Genomic DNA, 26,969 nt, shown 5'->3' on the forward strand with positions numbered 1-26,969 from the left:
CAGCCTTCTTCTGATTGGCTCTGAAGAACCACAGGCAAACATCGCTTCCGGCGGAAGGGGAGGTGGGAGATTTAATTGTTAGGCGCCGGATGAGCAACTGGGTTTGGGGCGTCTGTGAGCCATTTTCTGGACTGGGTGCGGGTCCACTGCCACAGGTGAGGCGGTAGGGGAAGAGGTTCTCGGGGGAGAGTAAGGGGCAGGAATCCCTAACGAGGCCCTTAACGTAGTTACGAAATTAGACTCAGGGCCCTACGCTTAATATTGCTTTTTTCAGGACTCTGTTTCCTCCTTTGTAAAAGTGTGGTCATGAGATTAGAAGAGTAAAAAAGTCAACCATTTTACCTTAGACTCAGTGCTGTTGCAGTCAGTCAGTACGTGCTGGAAAGGGCTCTTTGTTACAGACTGCTTTGATGGCCCAGAGTGAAAAGTGCTTAACTGAGCGGTATGCTCAAACCAGAAAGATTTCTAGTTTTCTTCCTTCTGATTTCCCACACCCAGCCAATCATTCCAGCCTCTTGAGTTTCTCAAATTTGTACACTTCTCGCCGCTTGTAATGTCTTTATTTTGTTTCATATCTGTGACAGTAGCCTCTCACTTGGTTCTCCTGCTTTCAGTCTTGTTTCCTTCCCATCCAGTCTCCATGTTGCCAGGCTGATAAAATGCAAATCTAATCAGGGCACTCCCTATTTAAAACCTTTCGGTCGCTCCTTTTTGCCCTCAGTTTTAATTCCAAAATCATTAACATGGCTTACAGGGACCTTCTTGTCCAGTATTTGCTTGCTTCTCTGGCTTTGTTTTTACCACTCCAGCCCTAAAGAATGTCTTCTGAGTTTCTCAAATGTACCATCCTCCCTCTCATCTCCAATCTCTTCTAACCACCACCCCCCCAGCTACCCCACCCCACCTCCATACTTCTTACCCATTCTCAGTTTACAAAGCCTTTTATGTTAGAAGTACTTTGGAACACAAAGCACCCAGTACTTATTTAATCATTCTACAGATATTTTTAAAGTGCCTTTCTCTGTGTGGGGAATGGATACGTACTAAAGATAAAATGGCGGACAAGACAGATTGCTGTGCTAAATAGAACTTATCTTTTATGGATGGTCTTACAAAGAATAACATGGGGAACCTACTGAGTTAGGTTGATGTGGAAGGCCTCTCTGAGGAGTTGACATTTAAATTGAGATCTAAAAATTGAGAATGACCTAGCCATGCAAAAGAGAAGAAGAAAATTCCAAACCGTGAATAGGATATATAAAGGTCCTGAGGCAGAGAAGAGCTTGGCATCTTAGTGTTCAAGAATCAAAGAAAAGACCAGTGTTGCTAGAACAAATTCAGTAGAAAAGGTATATGAAATGAGCCTGAAGAGATGGCCAGTGACCAGATTTTGCGGTTAGGAGGCTAATGCAGCAACATAAGCAGGAGATGATGTCAGTCTGAATCAAGTTGGTGCCAGATCAACACCAGCAGTGCCTTCTTGACCAAAAGGGGGAAGAGAAATGAAACAAAGTTTCAGTGGCTCAGAGATCTCAAATAGAGTCAAGAGGTCATTGTGGAGGTTACTCTTATGCAGGCTTCAGGCAGATGTTGCACATTGTCACAATATGCCAAGCTCCAACCAGAAGTATTCCTGATAACCCTGAAGAATAACTTGGGCTCTAATACTCTATAAAAGTTTTACCTCTTAAGTTTATTTTTTTCAAGAACTTAAAACTTTCAGATGGCTCCTATGCCAGATAAGCTCTGAAACCCAGAGGTTTCAGGCTTTCCAAGAACCAACCAGTTTCATTCCTCTACCCCATAAGGTTGACATTCCTTTTCAACACAAAGAAGTTAGAATGGTCATTGCCCAGATATCCCTAAAGATGGAGAGAATGATCAAATGAGGAGGAGTTGTAACTGAGAAGTTAGGATTTAACAAATGATTATGACTACTGAATCATTATACAGATATCTGTTTTTAGTTTCTAGAGTATCAAAATAGCCAGAAGGAAATACCTGAAAATGTTGAACTGTAATCCAATAAACTTGATCTTTGATAATAATTGTATAACTATTATAGCCTTCATCTTGTGACCGTGTGATTGTAAAAATTTTGTGGCTGACATTCCCTTTATCCAGGGTTTGGGTATATGAGTAATATAATAAAGACATGCATGAAAAAAAAAAAAATAGGCTGGGAATATGGGGAAAAAATACCCCTGTGTAAACTATAGTTAATAGTTAATAGTACTACTTTAATAGTCTTTCAGTTGTAACAAATATAACTACTGTTTAACAAACAGAATTACAAAAAAAGTGCTATCATCAATTGTAACAAATTTTCTTCGGTGGGGAAGTGTATGGGAACCCTGTATTTTACGCATGATTTTTCTGTAAATACACAACTTCTCTAATAAAAAAATTTTTTTAAAAGATGGTGGCAGAATATATAGAGAAAAAGTGAATGATGGTTTCTAAATATGGAAATAGACTCAAGGACTTATTGGTGAGTGGGATGTGAGAGAAAGGGATGAATGAAGGATGATTCATCAGTATCAGGACCACATTACTGGTTGAAGAGTAGTGCCATTTACTGTGATGGAGAAAATTGAAGGGAAAGAAGTTTTTTACGATTAAATTTCATGTCTATGAGACGGATAGGCAATTGGGATACACAGGTCTAGAGCTAAGGGGAGAAGTCAGGCAGGGCCCAAGGTATAAGTTTGGAAATCATGAGTATAACAGGTATTTGAAGTCATTGTAATGATTGAGATCTCCTAGGGAGAGACTATGAAAACAAACAAACAACAATAACAACACCAACAAAAAAAAGGGAAGAGCCTAGTGAAAAATGAACCATTAAAGGAGCCTGAGAAAGGGCCGCCAGTGAAGTAGGAGAAAAGAGTGTTTCCTCGTAGCAGAGTATATCGCTATTACCTGTTTAGTAATCTTTTTTTCTCATAGAGCTATAAGCCCCTTGAGGATAGGTAAATACTGTCTTATTCACTATTTTATCTTTAATGTTTGATATAGTACATAGACAATAAGTATTTTTAAATTGTTGAGATGTTAGGCTGTGGAGTAGTCCAGGTGAGGGTTGATAAGTATCTGACCAGCTGCAAAGACTGGGAAAACGAAAGGAAAGGACACATTTCAGACATATTTCTAAAATAGAATTAAGACCTAAAATAGAGGTCGTAAGACCTGCTCTCAAGGCAAAACATTAAAGGAATGAGTAAGCCCTTAGTACCTCTCCTATTACACATTGTTTGTACCTTTGTATCACTTTGTTGATAGTCATACATAGTATTAGCCAATAGATTATAAACTCCCAGAACACAAGAGCCTGCTTTTTCTCTGTAACTCTGTTCTCTTCCCCATCATTAGCACAGTACTTTACATGTCATAAATGACAATAAATAGACAAATTCTATGTTGCACTAAGATTTCCCTGTGATGTTTTAAAAGTATTTTTCACCAGTATTTCTCCCTTCACCAGAGGTTTTGTCTCTTTGTTTTTTGTTTAATTTCCTCTCCTGCCTGTTTCCTCTCTTCCCTTTCTAGAATTTTCATACTAATGTCAGTAAATTATTTCTTAGGGACATGTTATAACTGCCTTTAGAAATACTAAATAGTATGCACCCACAGAGAAGACTATTATGTAAGGTTAAGAAAACAGTTCAAAATAGCCACCCTTCCCATAGCTAAGGTTTCTTGGGCTGTAAAATATGAAATAGGAAATCTGAGAGCAACAAGGTGACAAAGATTTTTTATAAGGCAAGAATAGTTTTGAGAGGAATGAAGAAAGGGAGAAAAGTTGGTTGTACTTCCTTTTCCTTATGTCATTAGAACGGGGACTAGTTTTCTTTAGGAGGAATTTCATCCTTTGGCTACTGTCTTGAAACAAATGCAAATAGTTTCTTAACCATCAAGCTTGACTAAAAAGATTGGTGAGCTAGTAATCAGAAAATATGAGTTCCAGACTTGATTTAACCTGCTTTATGACCTTTAACTAGTCATTTAATTTCTGAGTGGATCAGATAATGATGTAAAAGCACTTTGAGAACTGTAAAGCATTAAAAAATGAATTATGAACCCAACTGGATTTGAGTGAATCAGATAATAACGTAAAAGTACTTAAACCATTAAATTTATGAATTATGAGTTTCTTTAAGATTGGATCCACATCTTATACTTCTCTTATCTTCTCTTTATCCTCTCTACCACCATTCCCATGTCAGTTCACACTAAATACTTACTCGAAGTTTTTCCTCGTAATCTGGCAATAAATAGGAATTAGTCCAGATTTTCTAATCTAGCCCAAAAGAGTTAAAAAACCTGTCAGTGTGTGTGCAGACCTGGGCATGCCTTTTCATACTTGGAGACTACAAGGGTATCTTCTAAGAACTTGATAATAAGGAAGTTAAACTGAAACATCATTAGATAATGGATTGGAGCAAAGAATTGCAAAGTAATCAGAAAGGCACTGAAATGCTCTTAGTCTTTAGGATTTAACTATAACTCAATTAATCATAAGTGTTGTTCACCATCAGACTTCAGATTATTTCCAGTCCCAATGGCCAGGCTTGTGATTTTCAAGTGTGGACAACATAAACATTACTTGGCAACTTGTTAGAGATGCAAATTCTCAGACCCTTATCCCATGCCTACCAAATTAAGCTCTGGAAGTTGGGCCCAGCAATTTTTGTTTCATCGAAAATGATGATTTGATTTACACCAAAGTTTGAAAACCACTTGGCTATTAAAAAATGGGATGCAAGGGGTTGTGATCAGTGAGCTTTGTATGTTATTGCCAAGTTTCCTTTCTACTATATTCATTATATTTATTTGTTTTTCTAATTATAAAAGTAACACATTTAGAAAATATTTAAATATATAAAGGAAATAAAAATTATCTTTAATCACACCACTCAGAGAAATTCTTTGAAAAATATATATATTTTCCTAGCTATCCTCCTTTCTCTGTCTATCCCCCTAAGCTAAGACTAGCTCAGTCCCCTTGTTATATTTTCTCATGGTATTATAGAATTTACCACAATAGCAATGAGATTTTTTATCATCTATTTAATATCCATCTTTTGCATGGACAGTATGTCTAACGACTAGAGAGAAACTTTGTTCTGTCCATCACTTATATCTCCATTACCTGACGTTTAGCAACTGCACAATAAATAACTGATGAATAAGTAAATGTATGGAGCTCATTAAGTTGGAATACGATTTCCTGTCTGTGATGGAGCTGAAGGAAATTTAACACTGTTATTATGATCTTTCCCAGCAAAAGTCAAGAGGAAGATAAATTGCAAGAGATGGCATATTTGAAATTGTTCTCAAGTTTATCTTCATGTTTTTCTAACCTTAGTATCTACTCATTCCTGCCCTTCTTTCAGTTTTTCATCAAATGTAAATTCACCATACTATGAGTCAAGGAGTAGAGAAAAAGAAAGACAAAGCAAACAACCTGACAAGTACCATGAAGGGAATACTTTGAAAACAACAAAAGGAATAACTAATGGTGACTGATTTGAATGGTGTTATTGCACTGTTGTCCATCATATAATGAATGGGAAATCTTTTGCCATTCGCTGGGGTTTACCACATAAAATACAAAGAGTAAAAAGAGTTTATTGACCTTTTTTCATTTCATTTCTCAATTTTGCCAGTTATTTATTTAGACATGCTTATTTAATCCAGTAGAGGGCAATAAAACCTTAAATAAAAGCAATTTAATCACTCTTCTTTTAAAAACGATAGCAATTACTGCTTGCACAATTGATCTAGAAATTAATCACAGTTTTTCTGCTTATTTAGTTTTCTCATGTACTTGGTGAGTTGTCTGCCCAATTAGACGGTAAACTTTTTAGGACAGAAAGTGTCTAAATTGTTTCCCCCCACAACACTTAGCTCACTGTCCTACTCATGCTATATGTTTAATTCATGTCCTAAAGTATAAATTTGATAACAATTGTATAAAAAAATATGCTTGGATGAGTGTCTATATAGTTGTGGTACAATATAAAAATCTATTTTAGAGCCTTAAAAAAGATAGTCTCTGTTCACAATTTGTTCCTTATTAAGGAAAAAATTGGCATTAAGGATAAAATGTAGATTAAAACATATTAAATGAAATGAAACTACTATAAATGAAACTACTCTGTGTGTTCTAATACATATACAAATATAAGATTATTTTATGATTTGGTAAAATTGTGTTTTATATTTAAAAGGTATATCACAAAGCTGAAGAAGAGCAGAACATCAGGAAGAGGGTTAATAGCTGAAGTTCAGATTCAAAATTATTGATCATGGAACTGGGAACATAAAGAGATGATCCTTCTAAGATCCTACTCTGATTCTAGAAAAAGACATTAAGTAGATAAATTTAATATAATAGTGATAAATTAAAAAGTAGGATCACTTAACCTATCCTGGGAAAGCTTCCTGTAGAAAAAGATACCTAAAAAAAATCTTAAAGAGACCAGGAGAATGAAAGAGCAGTTTAGACAGAGGGAAGGGTTAAAAAAAAAAGCAAAGGCACAGAAATGTGAAACATGAGAGGGGAGAGAGGTGGAACACACACATTGGAAACACAACTCAGATTACTCTTTTGTATTCTTTTTAACATAGATGCGTAAAGCATACAGAGCAAGGAAGAGAATCAAGGAAAAGAGGCAACAGGGAGAACAGAACTGAATAGGGATAGACGATAGACAAGAAATATAATAAAGAAGAAAACAGATAGTAGAACTATAGAATAAGGTACAGTAGTATAGGGTTTAGGAAAAGAAGAAAAGTCGTCATCTTGTTGGTAATAGAGTAGAGCTTTTTTAGGGGGTTTTTAAAGAAAAAAGATGAAAATCCCAATATATAGCATATGCCTAGTGTGTTATAAATTTTCTTAAAAATGGCAAGATCATTTGTTTTTCATTCACTCATTCAGTGAATATTCATTGAGAATTTACTAGGTACTAGGCACTGTTGTCAGTAATGCAGATGCAGTGGAGCACAAGATAGACCAGGTCCCTGTCTCATGGAATTTCCAGGCAAGTAAGGGTAGAACAAAAAAAAATAATAATAATAAGTATACAAATGCAGGATTTGCATTGTATATGTATTTGTATGTATAGAATAATTACACAATGTGGTTATTGCTATGAAGGCATAAAATGGATGATGTCATAGGAACTAAGAGAAAGAGTGTGTATACTTGAAATAAAGTGGGGGTAACATTTACGTTGAAGACTGAAGGATGAGAAGGAGCCAGCTATTCAAAGAACTCCCACAAAGAGAATAGTAGGCATAAAAGTCCTGAGAAGAGAAATCATTTGGTGTGTTTGAGGAGCAGAAAGGCAGCCTGCAAGGCTGGAGTGCAGTGGTTAAAGTGGTACAGATGGGACAGAATGATACAGGTCAAGGTCAGGAAGATGGGCAAGAGCTAGATCACAGGGGGCCTCACAGGCCATTGTAAGGAAATTCTAAATAGTATTTTAAGAATATAAGAGTTGACATTTTTTGGAGGGAGGTTTGCCCTATGTTATCTCCACTAACTCACAGGTAGGTGTACCACAATATTAAACCCCATCCCAAACTGGATTTTAGAGCAAATCTAGAGGGCAGATGCCTTTTTTGACATACATTCCATTGACCAGGAATTTGAGGTTAGTAGCACTAATTAATGGCAGTTCTCTTTGACCCTTCTTCCTACCTTCCCCTTGTATCCTATGTCACTTATTCTACCCTGTCCTTGGCGATTCTATGTGGCCTAAGGTGACAAGTCTAGAAATATGCATATGCTTTTGGTAGAACTTGACTAATCATTATATACCTAAGAATCCCAAACAAGGGTTACAAGTATTAGGCAAGATTAGCTTTCTTTTCTGTGCACAGATCAGTGACTTACATAAATTGTTTTATCTTTCATCTTTTCAAGTTTCCATCTTACTGCCTTAGGTCATAAGCTTTTATTTTCAGGAAACATTTTGATTGATGGACAGGTGATTATCACTTTAAGATCGCCCTTCCATAGTCACCACATTTTTATATTTGTGATCATCTCTGTGAAGAACTGTACCTAAAAGATTCTATTATCATTTTTAAACTAATACTTCCACTTTGTCAGAAATAGTTCTGCCCATTTTCAGAAATTGAAAGCTTTTACCATGTGTTTGCAAATGAAAGTTTATTAATGTAGTTTTACCTTGAATATGTACAGAAACCTTTATTTCAGAGCATGTATTTTATGCTATAAATAAGCTAATCAGTTTAGATTTTTTTTTTGGTAAGAAAAGCAACATTTGAATTTTTAAAGAGAAAGTATAAAAGAATAATATTGCTATTTTATTGTTATACTTCTCTGAGGATCTTAAAGCACTTTGACCTATACTTTAACCTTGTAACATTTTGCTTTTTCTGTTTGCAAAATCTGAATTGCCTTTTTTTTGCTTCAAAGTGTGTAAAAATATGTACACTGAAAACTATTAAAGCAATTTTCCGCCAAAAAGAGCCTTTCCTTCCAATTTAAGTTCTTTAACAGATTAATGTAATTTTCTTCCTATTAATCATTACAGATAACTTAAAGAATATTTTGTAAAGGTGCAAAATAAGCTAAATGACATTTTCCCTGAATTACTGGGATGGAGCATCTATTCAGAAACAGAATATTTGCTTGAGCCATTGTGTTTTAAATTTTATTTTCTTTCTATTAACATTTTTACTTAAGGAGAAAAAGAAAATGTTTCAATACATTGACACTGCCTTCACTTTGAATGTGAAAATTGGCTTTGCAGTGGAGGTTAATTGATTTTCCTAAGAAATGAATGCGCATGTGCAGTTAAAGATTTGTCAATCACCCCAGTGGCTATTTTATTTTCCAGGCCACAGTGTGAACACATGAATAGAAGAAGAAAGTTTCTTCTCGCTTCTGTACTTGCTGTCCAGAATTCAAGTTTTATATACCCATCATGTCAAAAGTGCTTCTCTCGGATAATACTAGTCTCCAAAAGGTAAAAGTATAAAGATTGTAAGCATAGGAGAGGAAATATGAGGGTACACTATAAATTTCCTATGTCTCAAGGGCAAGTAAGGGTTAAATTCACTATACCAGGGCATAAGATTCTCTCAGAGTAAGTCCCAATCCTGATGCAAAATTTGACCTACTTCTGGGATATCTCTGGAAATATGTACAGGTGTTTTTTGTTTGTTTTTGCATGAATCCCAGATATTTAAAAAATATATAAAAATTAAAAAGATTAACTCCTTGAGAGCAGGAGCCATATTTTAGTGATCTCTGTATTATCTAGCAGCTAGAAAAGTGCTTGGCACATAATACTTCATTTTGGTGCTCAGATGCAGGCCAAGTATACCTAGAGAGCCCAAGACACTTCTCTGGTCTTCATACGGTAGATACCAGAGATTAGGATTGGAGTTCCTCAAGAACAATTTTTCTTTGCCTAGAGGAAGAGTCAAGTCTTAGGTTCATATAGCTACATAAAGATACCTAATAAATACCTCAGAGTAGTATGCCAGCAGTATTCTTAACCAGTCTTTTGTCTAATTGGCCTTGAATGAGGAAGGGTTAAGAGTGCTAAACTACTTCTAGACTATAAATCAACCTTCCAGTAGTTATCACTGTTCTTCCATTAAGCCGTCCTCTCAAGTACTCATTTGTAAGCACTGAGGATAAAAACCTTGTTTGTGTTATTTATCATTAAATTCTCAGCATCTTGTCTAGGCCATAGTTCATAGAAAATGCTTAGCAAATGTTTGTTGAATGAATGAATAAATGACAGTATGGTAATGTCTAGATTGTCTTAAGTCTGGTCTTAGGTTCACCCATTTTCAGATTCCCACATATCATTTGAAAAACTAAAACTCATGAGCTATTTGCCTTTGATTAGGATCTACTCTTGTGATATAGTGGAAAGATTTCACGCTTCAGAGAATATCACAGAGTTGCAGATAAGCTCTGGCACTTACTAGTTATATTACCTTGGGCAAGGTATTCTATGAGTCTAATTACTCATTTATGTCATAGGATAATAACAGCCACGATGTGGAGTAATTGTAAAGTTAGAGCTATTGCACAGAAATCTCCTAGTACATTACATGACCTTATGTTAGGATTTCCAAATGGTAGTATTATTACAAATCTGCTATTGGTGTAGAATACTTATTGTAGTATACTGTAGTAATTAAAAGGATAATTCTCTGGAGCCAGAATGCCTGAGTTCAAATCCCAGTCTTGCCACTTACAGCTGTGTGACCTTGGGCAAATCATTTACATTATCTGAGCCTCAGTGACATGGGGAAAATAATTATATCTGCCTCATAGTTTTGTTGTAAAATTAAATGAGTTATTATATGTGAAGTGCTTAGAACATTATCTGATACATAATCAGTAATATATAGGTGATAAATATTATTTTTAAAAATCATTTTCCCAAGTTATTTCTTTTAAAGATAAAATTTGAAACCAAAGTTTAGGTTGAACAATGATATCATTGTTACTTCTCTGAATTGGTAATAACGAATGTTTTGATGTGCTAGGAGCTTGTAGGCACAGTATCTTCTAATACTACACCTATGAGGTGGAAGCTGTTGTTAGTACCAGCCTTCACTGGAGGAAAAGGAAGCTTAGAAAACTTAAAATCACTTGCTTCAAATCACACAGCCAGCTACTTAATTATAGAAACATATTCAAGCCTGAGCAAACTGACTGCTGTCTATACTCATAATCACCATACTACCTCCAAATTAGCAGTGGCATTTGTACCCAGAATGACATACACCCCCTTTTCTGGAGCTTAAGGCACTCTGGGAAAGGGGAGCTCTGACTGGAGCATTTAGAGATGTAAAACCCACAGCACTTGGTCCTTCCCTGTGGAAATTTAGTCCACAGAAATATAGCCTGTTCTCTACATATATCACATTGATAATACTACAAAAAAAATCTATTCCCATATTTCTGGTGGTTGTCTTTCCTACTTTTGTTTCTGCTTCCCTTTTTCTTATTTGGAGTCATTTTTATGCAACACAAGAAACAGAAATCCCTCACTTTCAATTCTCCACTGCTATAGCAAAACAAGTTATGACAGAGGACTTCCACACTCAAGCCTTTGCAGAAGATCTTAGAGACACTGAAGAGCAGAGCCTGCTCCCTAAAGATCTTCTCAGAACCCCAAATCCTTAGTGACTACAGCTGTAATAGGTGTTTTGTGGGGTTAACTTTTTTCTTCTTTTTACTCTCCAACTGACATGCTTATAGGTTAGAGCAGTGGTAATTTTCAAGCTTTATTCTGCAGTACCTTAGGGATCCATGGAGGTACCCTTGGTGGGAGGCAGAGATTAAAGAAGTAATAGTGGTTAGTGCTGAGTAGTAGATAGGGCTCTATGGCCCCTACCTAGTTTCAACAAGAACAACTCATTTAGGGATACAAATGAGGTTTCATTTGAAAAACGTTTCCTTCATGTGCATGTAGATATAAATATAGACATAGATATATATATATATAAAAACATAAAAAAGTTATTTTGGTCCTACATCTGAGAAGATTATTGTGTCTGTTTACGTGTATGCATATGTATACTCTCCCAAAATTACTTGTGAGCTAGGGAGGGTACATATTTATCCGCCCCTCCCAAACACATGCAAACTGCCCTTCTGGGTGTCTTGGTGGGACCCATAGTCCTTTTAACCTAGATATCTGTTTCTGACACTTTGAACTTTCTTTTTCTATCTTAAAATGGGAATCATAGCTTAAAGACCACCTATCTTTTCTCTTCCCCATCCCCCAACCACCTAAAGAGTGTGTATCATTTACTTAAGCAAGTCAAATTGAATTTCACACATGTAGATCATGGTTTTCTCCTCTTCTTTTGGTGGGGAAGTGGTATATGAAGGCCTTGGAGATAATTTTTTAAAAATATTTTTCATTACGTTGTACATTCAATTTAATCTGAGTATAAACTCAGAGACATTATGTAATCATCTAATCTGGGTGTTCTTGACCTGGGATCTGGTGCAGGTTATAGGTGTGTAAGAATCACGTTCTCCCCGAAACAGTATGTATAATGTTGTGTGTTACGGTCATGTGTGTGTGTTCTTGGTGGAGAGAAATGAGTCCATTGCTTTCATCAAATTTTGAAAGAGTTTCAAGATATAAAAAAACTAAGAACCACTGATCACCTGTATTTTTCTGCTTCTTGGCTGAATATCAGGAAACTAACCTAGAAAAATAAAACTTGATATTAACTGGGATCAAACAAAAATGGTAGCATATTACAGGTATTATTTCATACCTTTTCAGAGACTCCTTGAGGTCAAAACTATTTTCGTAATAATTCTAAGACATTATTTGCCCTTTTTATTCTCATTCTCTTAGTGGAGTTTTCCATATGATATGTTGTATTACAATAAATTGAACAATGAAGAGATATTGAGAATCTACTTATCTTTGTATTAAGCCAGACATTAAAGAAATTTAGAGAAAAGTAAAACAATGCTACTCTATTCTTACCTATTTTTTTATTTTGGAAAACAGTAATTTTTCATAAAAATATGTTCTTTATGTTGGCTATATAGTGGGGTCTATCATTTTTAATGAGTTAATATTTTTAATTTTTTTCCATTTTTATTTCTAATATAAATATTACTAGAAATATAGATATTACCCACAGAAACAAAAGCTCTTTGGTATTCTCAAGAATTTTTAAAAGCATTAAGGATCCCGAGACCAAAAAGTTTGAGAACTGCTATTCCTTAACAAATGAGATTTTAGAAATAAGGATTCTTCTGGAAGTTAAATCAGCAGACTGTCATTTGGGTCCCCACTTGATACTGTTAGGTAAATATATAAGAAATTATTGTCTATACACTTCTCAAAATGTGGTCTAAGAACTAGCAACACAAGCACCTGGGAGCTTGTTAGAAATGCAGAATCTTGGGTCTATCCTGGACCAACTGAAGCAGAATCATTTTAAGATCACCAGGTGATTTATATGCATATTAAAGTTTGAGAAGCTCTGACCTATATCGCACCATACTAACATTTATTTGTTTCAATCCAGTCTTATTCCCAAAAGAATTAAGGGAAACTAAGCAAATATCTTTATTATACATAGTCATTATATGAATGTGTAATTTAGTATGTATATGCATTAAGGCCTCGTTTTTATAAGGCTATCACTGATACTCTTTATTTATAAGACAGTTCATTATTATCTGTATGGTTCTTACAGTTATCATATGTCATTCAAGAAAGATCTCCAGGTAGGAGTCCATAGCCTTGGATTTGGATAGAAATTGACTAGTTTTATTTCCTTGGGCAAAAAACTCACCCCAATTTCCCCATTTGTAAAATGGTAATAATACCTACCTTGTTTACCTTTCAATATTGTTGTGAAGAAAAATATGTATGTCAAGTAATATATGTGCAGCATTTTATAAACTGCAAAACACTGAATGCATATAAATTATCCTAAGATTTGGTAGAAATTTTACATTAGCCCTAAAGGCATTAATATGTAACCTTTAAGGAAATTTTAATATATATTTAAAACAATTAATTTCACTAGAGCCTGGTATGAATGAGGTTTTGTCCCCAGTGAGTCAGTTACCTTCACTTTGTTCTATGGCAAAGCCTACAACACAAACTCCAGCAGATTGGGTATGATCATATAAATGGGTTGATACACATCCATCCTCAGTGAAGCAAAAAAAAAAAATAGCACCTGTCTAATGATGGTAAATCAGTAACCTCTTAAATGATGGACCAGATTAACCTTTGTTCAAAATAGTCACCTTGGATGCTGTGGGGTTGTAGGCTCCCCCTAGTGGCTATCTTACAGCAAACAAATTTTTACAACTATTTTTAACGTTATTTTCTATTTGCTTTTTGCCGCTTTTAATAACCAGATCATTAGAAACATGATGAAAAATCAGAAACTCCTAGTTTTATCCATTACCTTACATGTTTTAAGGGGTCAGTTTGCTAAATTAAGTATTTGAAAGATGGATATCAAACTTAGAGAATGTTATTGCAAACATCTAGAAAAGGGGGAAAACAGTAAGTAGAAGTGACAATAAGCATCACAATATTTAATATAATTATGAAGGGGAAGGAGATGTAATACTTATTAATTTGGCAAGGTCTGCACTTAATCCTTTATTTATTTTGTCTCATTTTATCCTCCTTCAACCTGGGGTTTTACAGATGAGAAAATCGAGGCATAAGGAATTAAATAACTATTCCAAGGCTAGCACAAGCTAGTACATAGCATATAGTTTTTTGTTAGAAAGACTTTGGCCACAATTATATATTGCCTTCAAAACAAGCTAAATTGCATGGTTTTCCTATCTAATTTTTAGTCATCTGATAAATTCTCAGCATATTCCAGTGAGCTAAAGAAAGTGAAGTTATTCTTATTCTTATAATGGTGAGAAAAATTCAGTTAGATACCGTGTGTGTAAATACTTTTTAAATACTTCAAGGTTTTTCATTATTCTCTTAACAGAAGATAGACATTAAATTTCAGGTCTTCATTTATTATAGTGCTCACTTTATTAAGTTTAGTTTTCCCCCTGCCCCCAGACTGTAATATACCTCAATTTGTTAATGATGGTTCAGATAACCCATAAGATCTTCTCTCTCTCTTGCTCTCTCTCACTCTCTCTCTCACAGACACACATTCACACACTACACACCAGATTTCCTTCAGTTCTTTATCAGTTTGGTTTGTGCTACTGAATTAAATCAATAAAGCCAGTGGTTAGAATAGAACAGTTTAATTGTCTAGGAACATTGTACACAAAATACTTTTTTTATTTTTAATTTTTACTTTACTTTTCTGGATTTTTTTTTCATCATATGAAAAAATGTTAGTGAGCATCTCAACACTGTTGGTTTTTTCCTCCCACTTTTCCAGGTCTAACTGTCCAAAATGTGGCTCTTCTGGTGGAGCTGAAAATGCCAGTTACAGATATAAACTTTCCTTAAAAGTTGCAGAGTCAAACAAACTTTTTCACATTACTGTATTTGGAAGCTGCTTAGATACATATTTTGGTCTTTCAGCCACTGGTTTGCACAGGTAGGAATATTTAAAGCATCTTCATTATTTCATAGCTGCTCCTTTAGTATGTCGACAGTATTTAAGATATGGATTTTTAAGATAACATGCATTTAGTGAAAAGATGATCAGTCAACTTCAGATCATCAATTCCTTTAAAAGATAATCAAGTTGTGCCGAGCCCTCTGTCATGGGACTTGCCCTTATGAAGCTCAGTACTGCAAAGGAGAGGCTAAACTTGTATATAATTGTGCCTAAGAGTCTCCCCCTGAATGTCTCTTTGTTGCTCAGATGTGCCCCTCTCCCTCTAAATAAGCCACCTTGGTAGGGGATCTCACTGCCCTCCCCCCTTCGTGGGACCTGACTCCCAGGAGTATAAACCTCTCTGGCAATGCAGGATATGACTCCCAGGGATGAATCTGGACCCAGCATCGTGGGATTGAGAACATCTTCTTGACCAAAGGGGGATGCAAAATGAAAAAAAAAAGTTTCGGTGGCTGAGAGATTTCAAATGGAGTCGAAAGGTCACTCTGGTGGACATTCTTAGGACTATATAGATAACACCTCTTAGGTTTTAATGTATTGGAATAGCTAGAAGTAAATACCTGAAACTATCAAACTCCAACTCAGTAGTCTGGACTCCAGAAGATGATTGTACAACAATGTAGATTACAAGGGGTGACAGTGTGATTGTGAAAACCTTGTGGATCACACTCCCTTTATCTAGTGTATGGATGGAAGAAAAAAAAAATGGGGACAAAAACTAAATGAAAAATAGGTGGGATGGGGGATGATTTGGGTGTTCTTTTTTGCTTGTATTTTTAATTCTGATTCTGATTCTTTGTGGTATAAGGAAAGTGTTAAAAATAGATTGGGGTGATGAATGCATAACTATATGATAGTAATGTGAACATTTGATTGTATACAATGGATGGTTGTATGGTATGTGAATATGTTTCAATAAAACTGAATTTGATTTAAAAAAAAATCAAGTGAGGAATAGGAAGATTTTTATTTCCTGAATTATCTTGCATGATGTTTCTTTTATTCAGGCCAACTAAGCTGTAATTAGAATGTTGACTTAAGTTATAAAACTCTAATGCAAGTTAGAGAAATATAGAAAAAGAAAGTAAAATCACTTCAAACTGAAGGATTATCTAAATTGAGGTTAACAGTCAAGTGGCTAAGGTCCCTTGGGACAGAAGAAGCTATTTGAGAGAAATATTTACAGATTAGAAGTTGAAATTTTGTCATTTCTTTTACTTGCATTGCAATTTCAGCTGCATAGTTTGGCCTGTACAGATGTTGTCCTGAGAATGTAAGGATATATATAAGCAGTTGAAATTTTTCCTCACCATCCGTCATCTACTTTCCTCCCATAATCACTTGGCAGAAGAAATCTGTGTCCATGTCCTTCTGGTTAAGAACAAACTGATTTGAAGAAAGGGACAACAGAGGGAGGGACAACAGAGGGACCACAGCCAGGATTATCAAAAAGGAAAAACTTCCCTCTGCTTTGAGGAGGTCTAGAAGTCCCATAGCTTCTCCCACTGCCGTTTTCCCCCCTAGAATATTTAAATTGCTGGACCTAAATATTTGACAGAAGTCTACTTTATTCACACTTGTTGAATTGTTTTTGTTTTTCTAAGCTATGGGAGATTAGAAGGAACAAAATACATAGCCTTTCAAGTATTTAAAGCACTTTTTTCTATATATGTGTATTAGTTACGGTTCTCTAGGGAAACAGAACCAGCAAGAGATTATCTGTAAATAAAAGATTTTATAGAAGTGTCTCACAAAACTGGTGATGCACGTGTCCAAATTCCATAGGCAGGATGTACAAGTTCAAATTCCATAGGGCAGGCAGCAAACTGGCAACTCTGTTGAAAGTGTTCAATGAACTCCTCAGGAGATGCTGGCTAGCTGAAGAAGAGAAGGTCTTCTCTCTTTCTCCCTTAAAAGTCTTCAAATGATTGGATTAAATCCAGCTGATTGAATTCACTCATTGCGGAAGACATGTCCTTTTTTGATGTAATCAGTCACAGGTGCAGTCAATTGACTGATGATTTAATAAACCAGCCTTCTGGTTTATTAACCAGGCACAAATGTCCTTGCAGTAATGGTTTGGCCAGTGCTTGCTTTACCAGACACCTGGACCATCACCTGGCCAAGTTGACACATGAACCTAACCATCACAATATGTAACTGAAAAGGTCCATGCTGCAGTTTCAAACTAATTGTGTCTTCTGATTTTAAGGCAGGTAGAATCTCAAAGTTTATCTCTTCACATTTTTAATTTTCCTTCCAATCAAGGTACATTGAGAATCCTAATGAAATTCTTGAAACACTGGACAGTGATACAACACAGAACCTACTGACTAAAGCAGTTGAAACGTGCTTTATTGGACAAAACTTTATTTTTGGAGTGACGGTAATTGAGACTCTTTCCTTTTAGTATTCTGTTAACATTTCCATTGTAATTAAATGATTTGAATTTTCTAAATAGTTTTGAGGAGTTATATAAATGTGATGGCCTGGGGAAGTACCTCAAACTATATAAAAATAGAATACAGATGATCTGTTAAAACACCATGTGTGGCAACTTCTCCTTTCAAAAGTCGGAAAAACCCATTTTAGATAATGCTTCCAGAGCTTCAGAAATCTAAACTTATTATAAATTCAGAAGTGTTAGATATGTTGCTTTGATATTTGGCGTTTATTTTACCCTCCAAATTTTGTTCAGATTCTGTAGTAAGACTGTTATCTGCTCTGTACTTTTTAATTCCATCATCTAGTAAAAGAGTAGAAGAAGGGAACTAGCATCAAAGGCAAACTATCTGAGTATTCATAAGAACTCTAAGAATAGGTTAAGAAAGATGCTCCAAAATAATTACAAAAGTGACAGAAGAAGTTAAAAGAATGTATTGATGCTGAAGGATTAGTCGTTTATTCTTTTGGAAAATACTTACTGAATACCTACTTTGTGCTAGGCTTTGTGCCTAGGAAATAGATGAAATGTGTTGCCTATTGGTGGGAGAAGGTTTTTTATCTTTAAAAAAAAAAGGTTTAGATTTTTTCCTGAATGAAGACCTACCCATTTGACTTTATGAGATTCCTTTAAGCCTTAAGAATCAGTTGTTTTTGGAAGAAAACTTAAAATTGATTTGCCATTTTCAGAATACAGTACATTCATTCCATGGTTGATATTATCAGTGTTCTGCATATGAGAAAACAACTTCAGAGAGGATAAATGGCTCTAGGTTACATTGCTAGTAAGTGACAAAAGCCAAGATGAGAAATCAGAGGGCTTCTGGTTGATTCATAGTTAAGAATTATTTTAAAACCCTAACTTAAGTTCTGCATTGAACAATTTATACACATTTTTAACACAGGCAGTTTTTAGTTTTACACATTAGAAAAAAATACATCAGTATAATAAATAAATAAAAGTTCAACTGTGGACTTTTAATGGGTAGGGCCACTTCCAGAGGTCTAGTGGCTAAGGTTTCCTGAAGTGGAAAAATTGCCCCTGCCCACCAGTCAATTAAAACCAGTTTAGAGAGATAAAGTCATACCTTAGCAGCCTTCCTCAACTGGGGTTCTGCAGGAGAATTACACTTCATAGAAAATGATTTGAGGAACTATTTTCTCAGTTCTTCCAAGGAATAGTACCTAGGGATGGAGGGTGTTACATCGGGGTTCTTTGGTGCCAAAGCCTCACTAGGAGTCTAAGCCCATGTGGTGAGAAATTACTTAGCGCAGACCTATGGAAGCAGGGAAGGAAGTTAGCCATGAAAGATACTACAAAGCTGTATCATTCCTTTGTGGGTGGTATAGTTCCTTATCTTGGTATGAGACACCTGTTCTCTGGAACACTGACTGAGGCTCTGAGAGGTTAAATAACTTATAAAATCCCAACGCAAGGAAATGCTGGAACCAGAATTTAAGAAAAGTCTCTTAAGATTTACATTCCTTTACTTATTGCTGCTCCGCCTCTAGCACTAAAAGAATTGAAAATAGGAGGATGGGGGTAAGAGTTGTAGCTACCTTAACCTTTTAAATCACTGTTTCACCTTTCTTTGAGTCAAAGAAACAAAATTTTATTCTTATTCAAATTTGTTTACTTCTTGAACAGAATTTTGAAAACCGAGGTGGGCAAGATTCAGAATCTAGTAACTTCATACAACAACGCCCTGACTGCAAAAGAGAAGTTAAAGCACTAGTAGCTTGCCAGATTATTCTGCCAGACCCAGGTGTCGCAGGCTTCACTGTCATTGACTACTTCCATCAGCTTCTGCGGCCTTCCAATTTCAGGAAACTTTACTGTGGATCCCAGGCATCTAATAGCTACTTACTCACTTTAGGTCACTCAGATAGTGATCTCAGCAGCATATGTGGCTCTGACAGCAGTTCTTGTTTTTTAGAGTTCCATGACAGAGATAGTTCTTCAAGATTTTGGCAGCCAGCGCTTGAACTCACTTCTGTTGTTTCACATCTAACAGATGATGATTTTTCAGCTTCAGAACAAAGCAAGGCCATTGGTACTCTTCACCAGAATAGAAAGTGCAACTCCTTTGCAGAGGCCACCAGTTGCAATAGCTGCCATGATCCCATTCAGGGTTCGTGGAGCCTTGTTTCATATATGGATAAACAGAGTAAAACAGAAAATTTGGATGAAGAACTTGGCTTACAAACTAATCAGTTGAGTGCACATCATAGCACTTATAATAAAATTAGGGTTACTGACTCTAATTTATTCCCTTTCAAAATGCAAAAGCTTCTTGAACTGAGCAGTGCAAAGTACTTCCACAGTGCAGAGGAAATTAAAAATAGGTATTCCCAGCCTGAGCTAGCATGTCACCAACATCATAATATAGATACCCTTCCTAGTATTCAGGAAAGATCTGAACAGCCACCTTCACTCAGACTTGAAGCTGGTGGTTCATTGGACTGTGACCCTGAGATTTGGGATGATCTGCCATTCTCTGAAAGCCTGAACAAGTTTCTTGAAGTTATTGAAAGTGAGACTGCTCTCACCCAGACAGATGCCAGTAGTCGGAAATGTTATCTGAGTAATGACATTGGTAAATTACATGCAGACCACAGCAGGTTATCTCTGACTCTCCAGAGAACTGGAGCCCTGCATACACCTCCTATAGCTCTGAGATCATCACAAGCAACAGTCAAAACAAACTCTAGCAAAGATTATTTCCTTCCCAGCTGGAAAGTAAATCCAAGTCCTGGTGCTGAAAAGGAGTCACAATCAGAAAACACAGCAGAGACTGTCTCTGTACATAGTAAAGGAAACGAAATTTCTGAGTATTTTCTGCCAAATGCTTATCTGTCACCTCTATTTCCATCTTCAAAAGATTTGCAAATCACAAGAACCCAACCACATAGGACTGAAATTTCACCCAGGTGCAGTACTTCAAAGAGAAACCATTATTGTCTCAGTATCAAATATTTAAATGGATGTGGAGAAAAATCACTTTCAGAAATGAGTGAAAAGTTGACAGCTTTTTGTTCTAAGAAATATAATGATGTTTCTGATCTTTGCAGCTTAGAAAACAAAGAATATTATAGGTGGCTAAAGAACCAAGATGACAGTTTTTCAGTTTGCAGGGAACTTACATATTCTTTAGAATCTATTTGTAATAGTCCAAATAAATTGAAAGAAATGCCTTATGGACTTGTCAGTAATAATTTAACACAGAGCTTTTCTGTTGGTCATGAAGAAGGTAGTAGCTACAATGCCTCTGCTGATCTCTTTGATGTTAGTGCCAAAGAAGTGAACACCGCAACAGAAATTATAAAAAAATCACAGGATATTCTCTTACAGTGGGAAACGACTTTGGCAGAAAGTCATCCTGCAAAATCTGATTTTTCACTAAGATCGCTACCTGAAAACTCCAACCTGTTTTCACAAAAATTATCCTTGCAGAATATTTCTGCCACTATGTATCCAAAAACATGTTCTTCTCCACCTCATTTTCAGTCAGATTCAGAATATGATTTTGTGGATAGCCAAGACTTTGTTCCATATTCACAGTCAACTCCAGTTGCACGATTCCACCAAACAAGAATTCATGGGATGAAACATGCTTTCAAAACCTTACCTGTGTTTTATTCAGCTTTTGATGCTAGCTATAAAAAATCAAGGATTTCCTCTGAAAATGATACACAGCAGGCCACCCCAAGCTGTGCAAAAAATAAAAAAACACTCAGCCAGAGATCCAGAAGCCCTATCGCATGCAGTGTTACACAGCCGGAGGTTTTCAACCACTGTCCGATTGCAAAGTGTCTTGAAACTGATGTTGATGAATGGGTTCCTCCTACCTCAAAAAAAGTATTTCTTTCAGATATGCCTGGATCCCCAGCCCTGGGTCTGAGGAAATGCCTTGCTGTCTGTAATTCCCCTGATCAGAAAGAGTTACCAAGAAAGAAACTGAAACATGACAAACAGAGAACTGATAAATGTTTAATTAAGAAGGAGTTAAACAACATGCTTACTGCAGTGAAACAGAAAACTCCTAAATATAGCTGTAAAACTTCAAACTGGATTTCCAAAGAGTCAGTTTCTGGATTTGGTGGTTGTTCAAAAGTCAAATGTCTTCCCTTTTCAAAAAATTGGCCATCTTCTGTGCCTGAAACTGAAAGTGCTTGGTCACCTGAATTGTTTTCATAAAGTTACCTGAACCTAATTACTGAACTTCTTTTAAAGATAAATCTGGAAGCTTTTACCTCAGTGGCATGGAAAGAATTGTTACATCAATGGATAGAAAGACAAAGGGGATCTTTGCGACCAGTGGGTGCTGTTGTGCCTTTTAAAAGTTGTAAAGCCATTGTTTTTCTCAGAGTTTTATCCAGAATATTGAGGTTAAGATAATTTAGCACTTTATCTCATATCATTGATTATACTTTATTAATATTGTTAATTTTGCTTTTTAAGTGTTTGTTAAATCACATGTACAGTCAGAAATAAAGCCTTTGAAAACTAAAATGTAGTCTTTATTAATTGTTCAGCTCTGATCCTAAAATGCCTGTTATGTATTTGACCAACCACTGTGCTAAGAGTTTGTGACACACAGCTGCAGGGTAATTGAGCTCAAAAGATTGTAATCTACTGAGTAAGACAGACATATAAACACACTTTCAATACATTAATATTACAAAGCTTTTATGATGCATGAAAGAGAACCAGTTAACCCAGCAGCATCTTTGGGTTGTAGGTAAGAAAAGGTCAATAAAAACATACTATTTAGAAGTTAAATGTGAAACTGTCTCTATTTTATTTAATATGCAGTCATTGAATGCTTACTATATGCCAGGTACTTGCTAGGTGTTGCAAACTCAAAGATAAAAGTCAAGCCCCTCCCATCAAGTAATTCTTGGTCTAGTAGAGTAAACAATTATGTGATAAGTTCTGTGATAGCGAATAAGCTTGGCGTGCTAATAGGGGCAAAAATGAACAATTTCCGGATACTCACACCCTTAACAGCACCTCAGCTGCACCCTATAAAATCTTATGTATCCCTGAATAGCCTCTTTTGTCATTTTCCACAGCAGTTACTCCAGATCTTCATTCTTCTCATGCCACCAACTTCTGCTACTGTCTTTACTGCCTACCTCACGGAGAATATTGAGATCACCTCGTGTTCCCTGTATTTTTACCTTCTTATTGTACTGGCTCTCCTCCTCCCCAACTTTTTATTTTGAAAATTTGCAAACAGACAAGTTGTAATGAATAGTACAGTTGTATAGCATCTATATGTATCACCTAGTTTCGATCATTGTTAACATTTTACCTTTTCTGTATATGTACATTTGCTTCCTGTGTGTCTAGTTATTTTTTTGTTGTTGAACCATTTGCAGGCAATTTACAGATATGACATTTCGCCCCTATATACTTTAACATGAATTTCTTTAAAATGAGGACTTCCTTCTACATAATGATAATATCATCACACCAAAAAAAAAGTAACAGTTCTCCAATATCTAATATTCTGTCCGTATTCACATTTTTCTATTTGTCCCCAAAATGTCTTATAATTGTTATTGATGTTGTTTAACCAGGATTTCATCAAGGTCCATACATGGTGTTTGATTATGTCTCTTATTGTCTCTTTTACCAGAACTCTCCCTCTTTTTTCACCCTTATGACATTGACTTTATGAAAAAATCAAACTACTGTTTTGTAGAATGTCCCACATTCTAGATTTGATGTTTGCTTCCTTATACTATTGGTACCTTGTTATCTATTTCCCAGTGTTTCCTGTAAATTAGGTCAAAAGAGAAAGGATAAAGAGATAAATTTAAAAATTTAGATTAGATTCGGTTAAACATTTTTGGCAAGAATAATTCAGATTTTGTTTTGTACTTCATATTGTATCACATCAGGAGACACATTTAAGTTGTTCCACTATTAGTGATACTAAGTCATTTTGCTTGGTTAAAATATTGACTACCAGATCTCTTCATCATAGAGGTACTTTTTTCCTTTTTTGGAATAAAGAACATTATAGTCACCTACCATTGGGGGTGAATGAGTTTCCTTTTCCTTCTTTCACTATAAACTGAAGAATTTTTATTTTTTCAATGATTTGAAATCAGTTACACTCATTCTTTTTAATACTCTTTGTTGCCTTTCTGCTAGTGACCACACTCTTATGTTCATAGCCAGGCTCCTTAAAAAAAATAGACTAAAATCACAGTCTTCAGCTTTCACACCCTTCAATTCAACCTCTGTTCCCCCTTCTCTACCTCCAGTGGCTATGATGTAAATGGTTTCCTAACCACTAAATCCAATAGATTCATCAGTCCTTTTTTTAATTGATCTCTTTACGCTTTCTCTATTTCCAAGAGACCATTCTCATGGTTTCTGGTTTCTTCTAGCTTTTGCTCTTCTTTTGTCAGGGCTACCCATAGGACAAATATTTTTTGAAGGTGTTAGGTTCAGAGCCGTTCAAGAATCCACACAAACGCAGCGAGTCATGGTTTAAGTAGAGAGTTTAAGGTTTATTAGAGGAAGAAAGCAGAAGAAAGCAGGTGGGAGCCATCAGAAAAGAAAGAAAGGAAAAATGGCTCCGGCCCTCTATCTGAGAGCAGCATTTTTTAAAGAAAAAACCCACGTGGGGAGGGAAGGGTGTTGGGGGAGAAGGGTGCCTGCTGAGTGCATCCTGTGCCTCGATTGGGTGGGTGTCTGTCAACTTCTAAGCTGATAGGTTGTTAGGATTCTAGCCCATTATTTTCAGAAAAGCAGCTACATTATCTATCTAGGGAGAGCAGGCCTTTTCAGTTGTTTGTCCTACAGAAATATCTGATCTTGCTTTTACCCGCCTTTTGGGGTTGGGGCACCACTGTGGTGGGGACAGCCTTAAACAGCCTTCATTTTTTAGTTTATGGGGTGCCTGTTTTCTGTGAGATAACCTGCAGGGCCTCTGGGTTAGAAACTCCTACATGTTAGTTCCTTTCTTTCTGGGATCTAACAGAAGGGCCTTGTCTCTATAAACAAATTTGATTTAAAAATGTATTACAAAACTCATGGGCCCATGTGAGGTAGTTATTTGCCTGTAAAGGTTTAGAATAGTGGGTAGAGTTATTTTCTAATCAGTACATCTGAAGTTTCTATGGTATACTCGCACCATCTTTTCTTCAGGCCTAGGAAAATTTCTTCATGTTATTTATTAAATGTGTCATTCCTGGCTAATTTCATATCTCCCACTGCAGTAAAAAGGTAGCAATACTGCTGTTATTCACAATGGCATGGCTCTATTACCTGTTTGTTTTGAAACAGTATAGATCTTGCCTCTGCAGTTCCCTAGTACCATTTATTTTATGCTGGTTGCATCAGTGCCTATGATGCTGCATCTGTTGTGCCACCTGAATACTGGCTTCCAATGACTCAGAGATTGTTACTGTGCTTCACTGATAAGTATCAGAAATACAAATTTTAACCTAGAGTGTACAGGAAAACATGGATAATAATTCATTCTCTGGTCATGTGACATTTACCACTTGAACTTTTGTAGCATAAACAGAGAATGCATATTACAACCATTTCTTCTCTTGAAACTTTTAAGATGTTAATTACTGCATTCCTAGACTGCAATTTCTTTCAATACTGACTTTCACTTAGGGAGGGTAGGGACGAGGCCTGTGAGCAGAGCAAGAAGAGTGGATACGTTTGTGCATCAGTGTCCATTCCTCCGTCAGCATGGCTTAAGCCCATGCTTAAGTCAGTTGGAGGTAAGAGAGGATGTTGATTGGAATGCTGTTTGGCATTGCAGAGCAACAACCTTGAAAGGCCTCAGAGGAGACAGGCATGACCTGACACAAGGTACAGAAGCTGCAGAGGCAGTAGAGTGACCTCCATGGTGCCAGTGGCAGGAGACAGAGTAAAAAACAACTGCCACTACCCCCACAGCCCCGGGGAGGCATCCCCACATTGTAACATAGACGGTGAGAACCAATGCACACAATTCAATCCCAAGGCTTGATGGTGACCTTTAGTAGCCCACAACCCTGAACTCATCCTGTGTCTAATGTGAAAGTCACCTAAAAGAGTGTCTGCACCATTCTGGAAAACCCAACGTTATATTATCCTGTGAAAAATACTGCTTCTGCTGTTTGGAATTATTCCAACACAGGCCCAGGACGATTCCATAGGTGTAAGTCCCAGAACTCCTTGGGGCATTTGGTTGAAGTCAAGTATGGGTGAGGGGTTGAAGAGTTACTCAGAGGGGAGAAATAGCACCAGAGGGAGACTTAGAAAATTTCAAGAGAGGCAATTCTGGCAACCAGGACCCAGATAGAACCAGGTCCAGGCTGAGTGCCCCATCTAGTTCCAGGTACTAGAGAAGAATTTAGAAAATTTTTGAGGAAGGCCCTCCAAAGCACCAGGATCCTGAAGTGTGAGGGCTGAGGCAGGGCCTCACCCAGGTCTAAGAGGTACTGCCTGATCATCACTCTTAATTATCCTTGACCACCTCCCCATTTGTCTGCCTTTTAAAAGATGGTACTTCTTAGTGTTCTGTTATTGAGCCTCTTCTGCATTTAGTCCATGGTTGAACTTACTCCCTTATCTACAGTGACCACCCATAGTCTGTTTTTTCCCAAGTCTGTCTCCAATCTAGACTTTTTTCCTGAGACAAGGTTTTATTGCTCAGTTCAGATGTTTTATAATTTCCATGTGCTTTCTTCTCTCACCTAAGAGTTATTACAAATGTGTATGTTAATTTCCCAATATTAAGGATTTTTTCTAGTTACCTTTGTGAATGATTCCTAACAAAATTACATTATGTTTAAAGAACTTACTCTATACTATTTCAGTCCTTTGAATTTTGTTGAGGCTTGTTTTGTGGCCAAATCTATAGTCAATTTTTAGAAGTTTTCCGTGTGTGCTTCAAAACAATGTGTATTCTGCAATCATTGAGCACAGTAGTTATATGTGCCTATTAGGTAAGTTAGTTGTGTTTAAATTATCTCTATCTGTCCTGATTTTTTTTCCCTCCTCTAAAGATTACTAAAACAGGGATGTTGAAATCTCACTCTATGATTGTAAATTTGTCTATTTCTCCTTTTAGTTGTGTCTGTATTTATTTATTTATTTTGAAATTGTTATTAGGCACAAATTCAATCTTATTTTCTCTTCCTGATGGACTGAATTTCTTCCTAATGAAAGACCCTTTTTATTGCCATTAATGCTTTTTGTCCTAAAATCTAATTGTTATTACTGTGGATACATTAGCTTTCTTTTGGTAAGTATTTGCAATAAATATCTTCTTCCATCTTTTTATTTTTAATCTTTCTATATCTTTATATTTTAGATGTATTTCTTTTAAACCTCATATAGTTGGATCTTGATTTGTTATTCAGTTTGACAACCTTTGTCCTCTAACTGG

The 26,969-nt window shown here is 36.1% G+C and overlaps 1 protein-coding gene across 4 annotated transcripts; it reads left to right on the forward strand.

Annotated features, from left to right (window-relative positions):
* Positions 1–83: 83 nt before the first annotated feature.
* DDIAS (DNA damage induced apoptosis suppressor) lies at positions 84–22,839 on the forward strand. 4 transcript variants are annotated; one of them, XM_037840872.1, is made up of 5 exons: positions 84–155; positions 8,880–9,008; positions 14,929–15,090; positions 17,383–17,500; positions 22,633–22,839. In XM_037840872.1, exons 2-5 carry the CDS (start codon positions 8,896–8,898, stop codon positions 22,783–22,785), a joined length of 546 nt encoding a protein of 181 aa, XP_037696800.1. In that variant the 5' UTR covers positions 84–155; positions 8,880–8,895; the 3' UTR covers positions 22,786–22,839. The 4 variants fall into 4 exon arrangements, with proteins under 4 accessions (XP_037696800.1, XP_037696796.1, XP_037696797.1 ...); XM_037840868.1 differs by lacking the exon at positions 22,633–22,839 and adding an exon at positions 19,205–22,258; XM_037840869.1 differs by lacking the exons at positions 14,929–15,090; positions 22,633–22,839 and adding an exon at positions 19,205–22,258.
* Positions 22,840–26,969: the final 4,130 nt, after the last annotated feature.

Source organism: Choloepus didactylus, chromosome 6, assembly GCF_015220235.1.
Source record: "Choloepus didactylus isolate mChoDid1 chromosome 6, mChoDid1.pri, whole genome shotgun sequence".
NCBI classification, from domain to species: domain Eukaryota; kingdom Metazoa; phylum Chordata; class Mammalia; order Pilosa; family Megalonychidae; genus Choloepus; species Choloepus didactylus.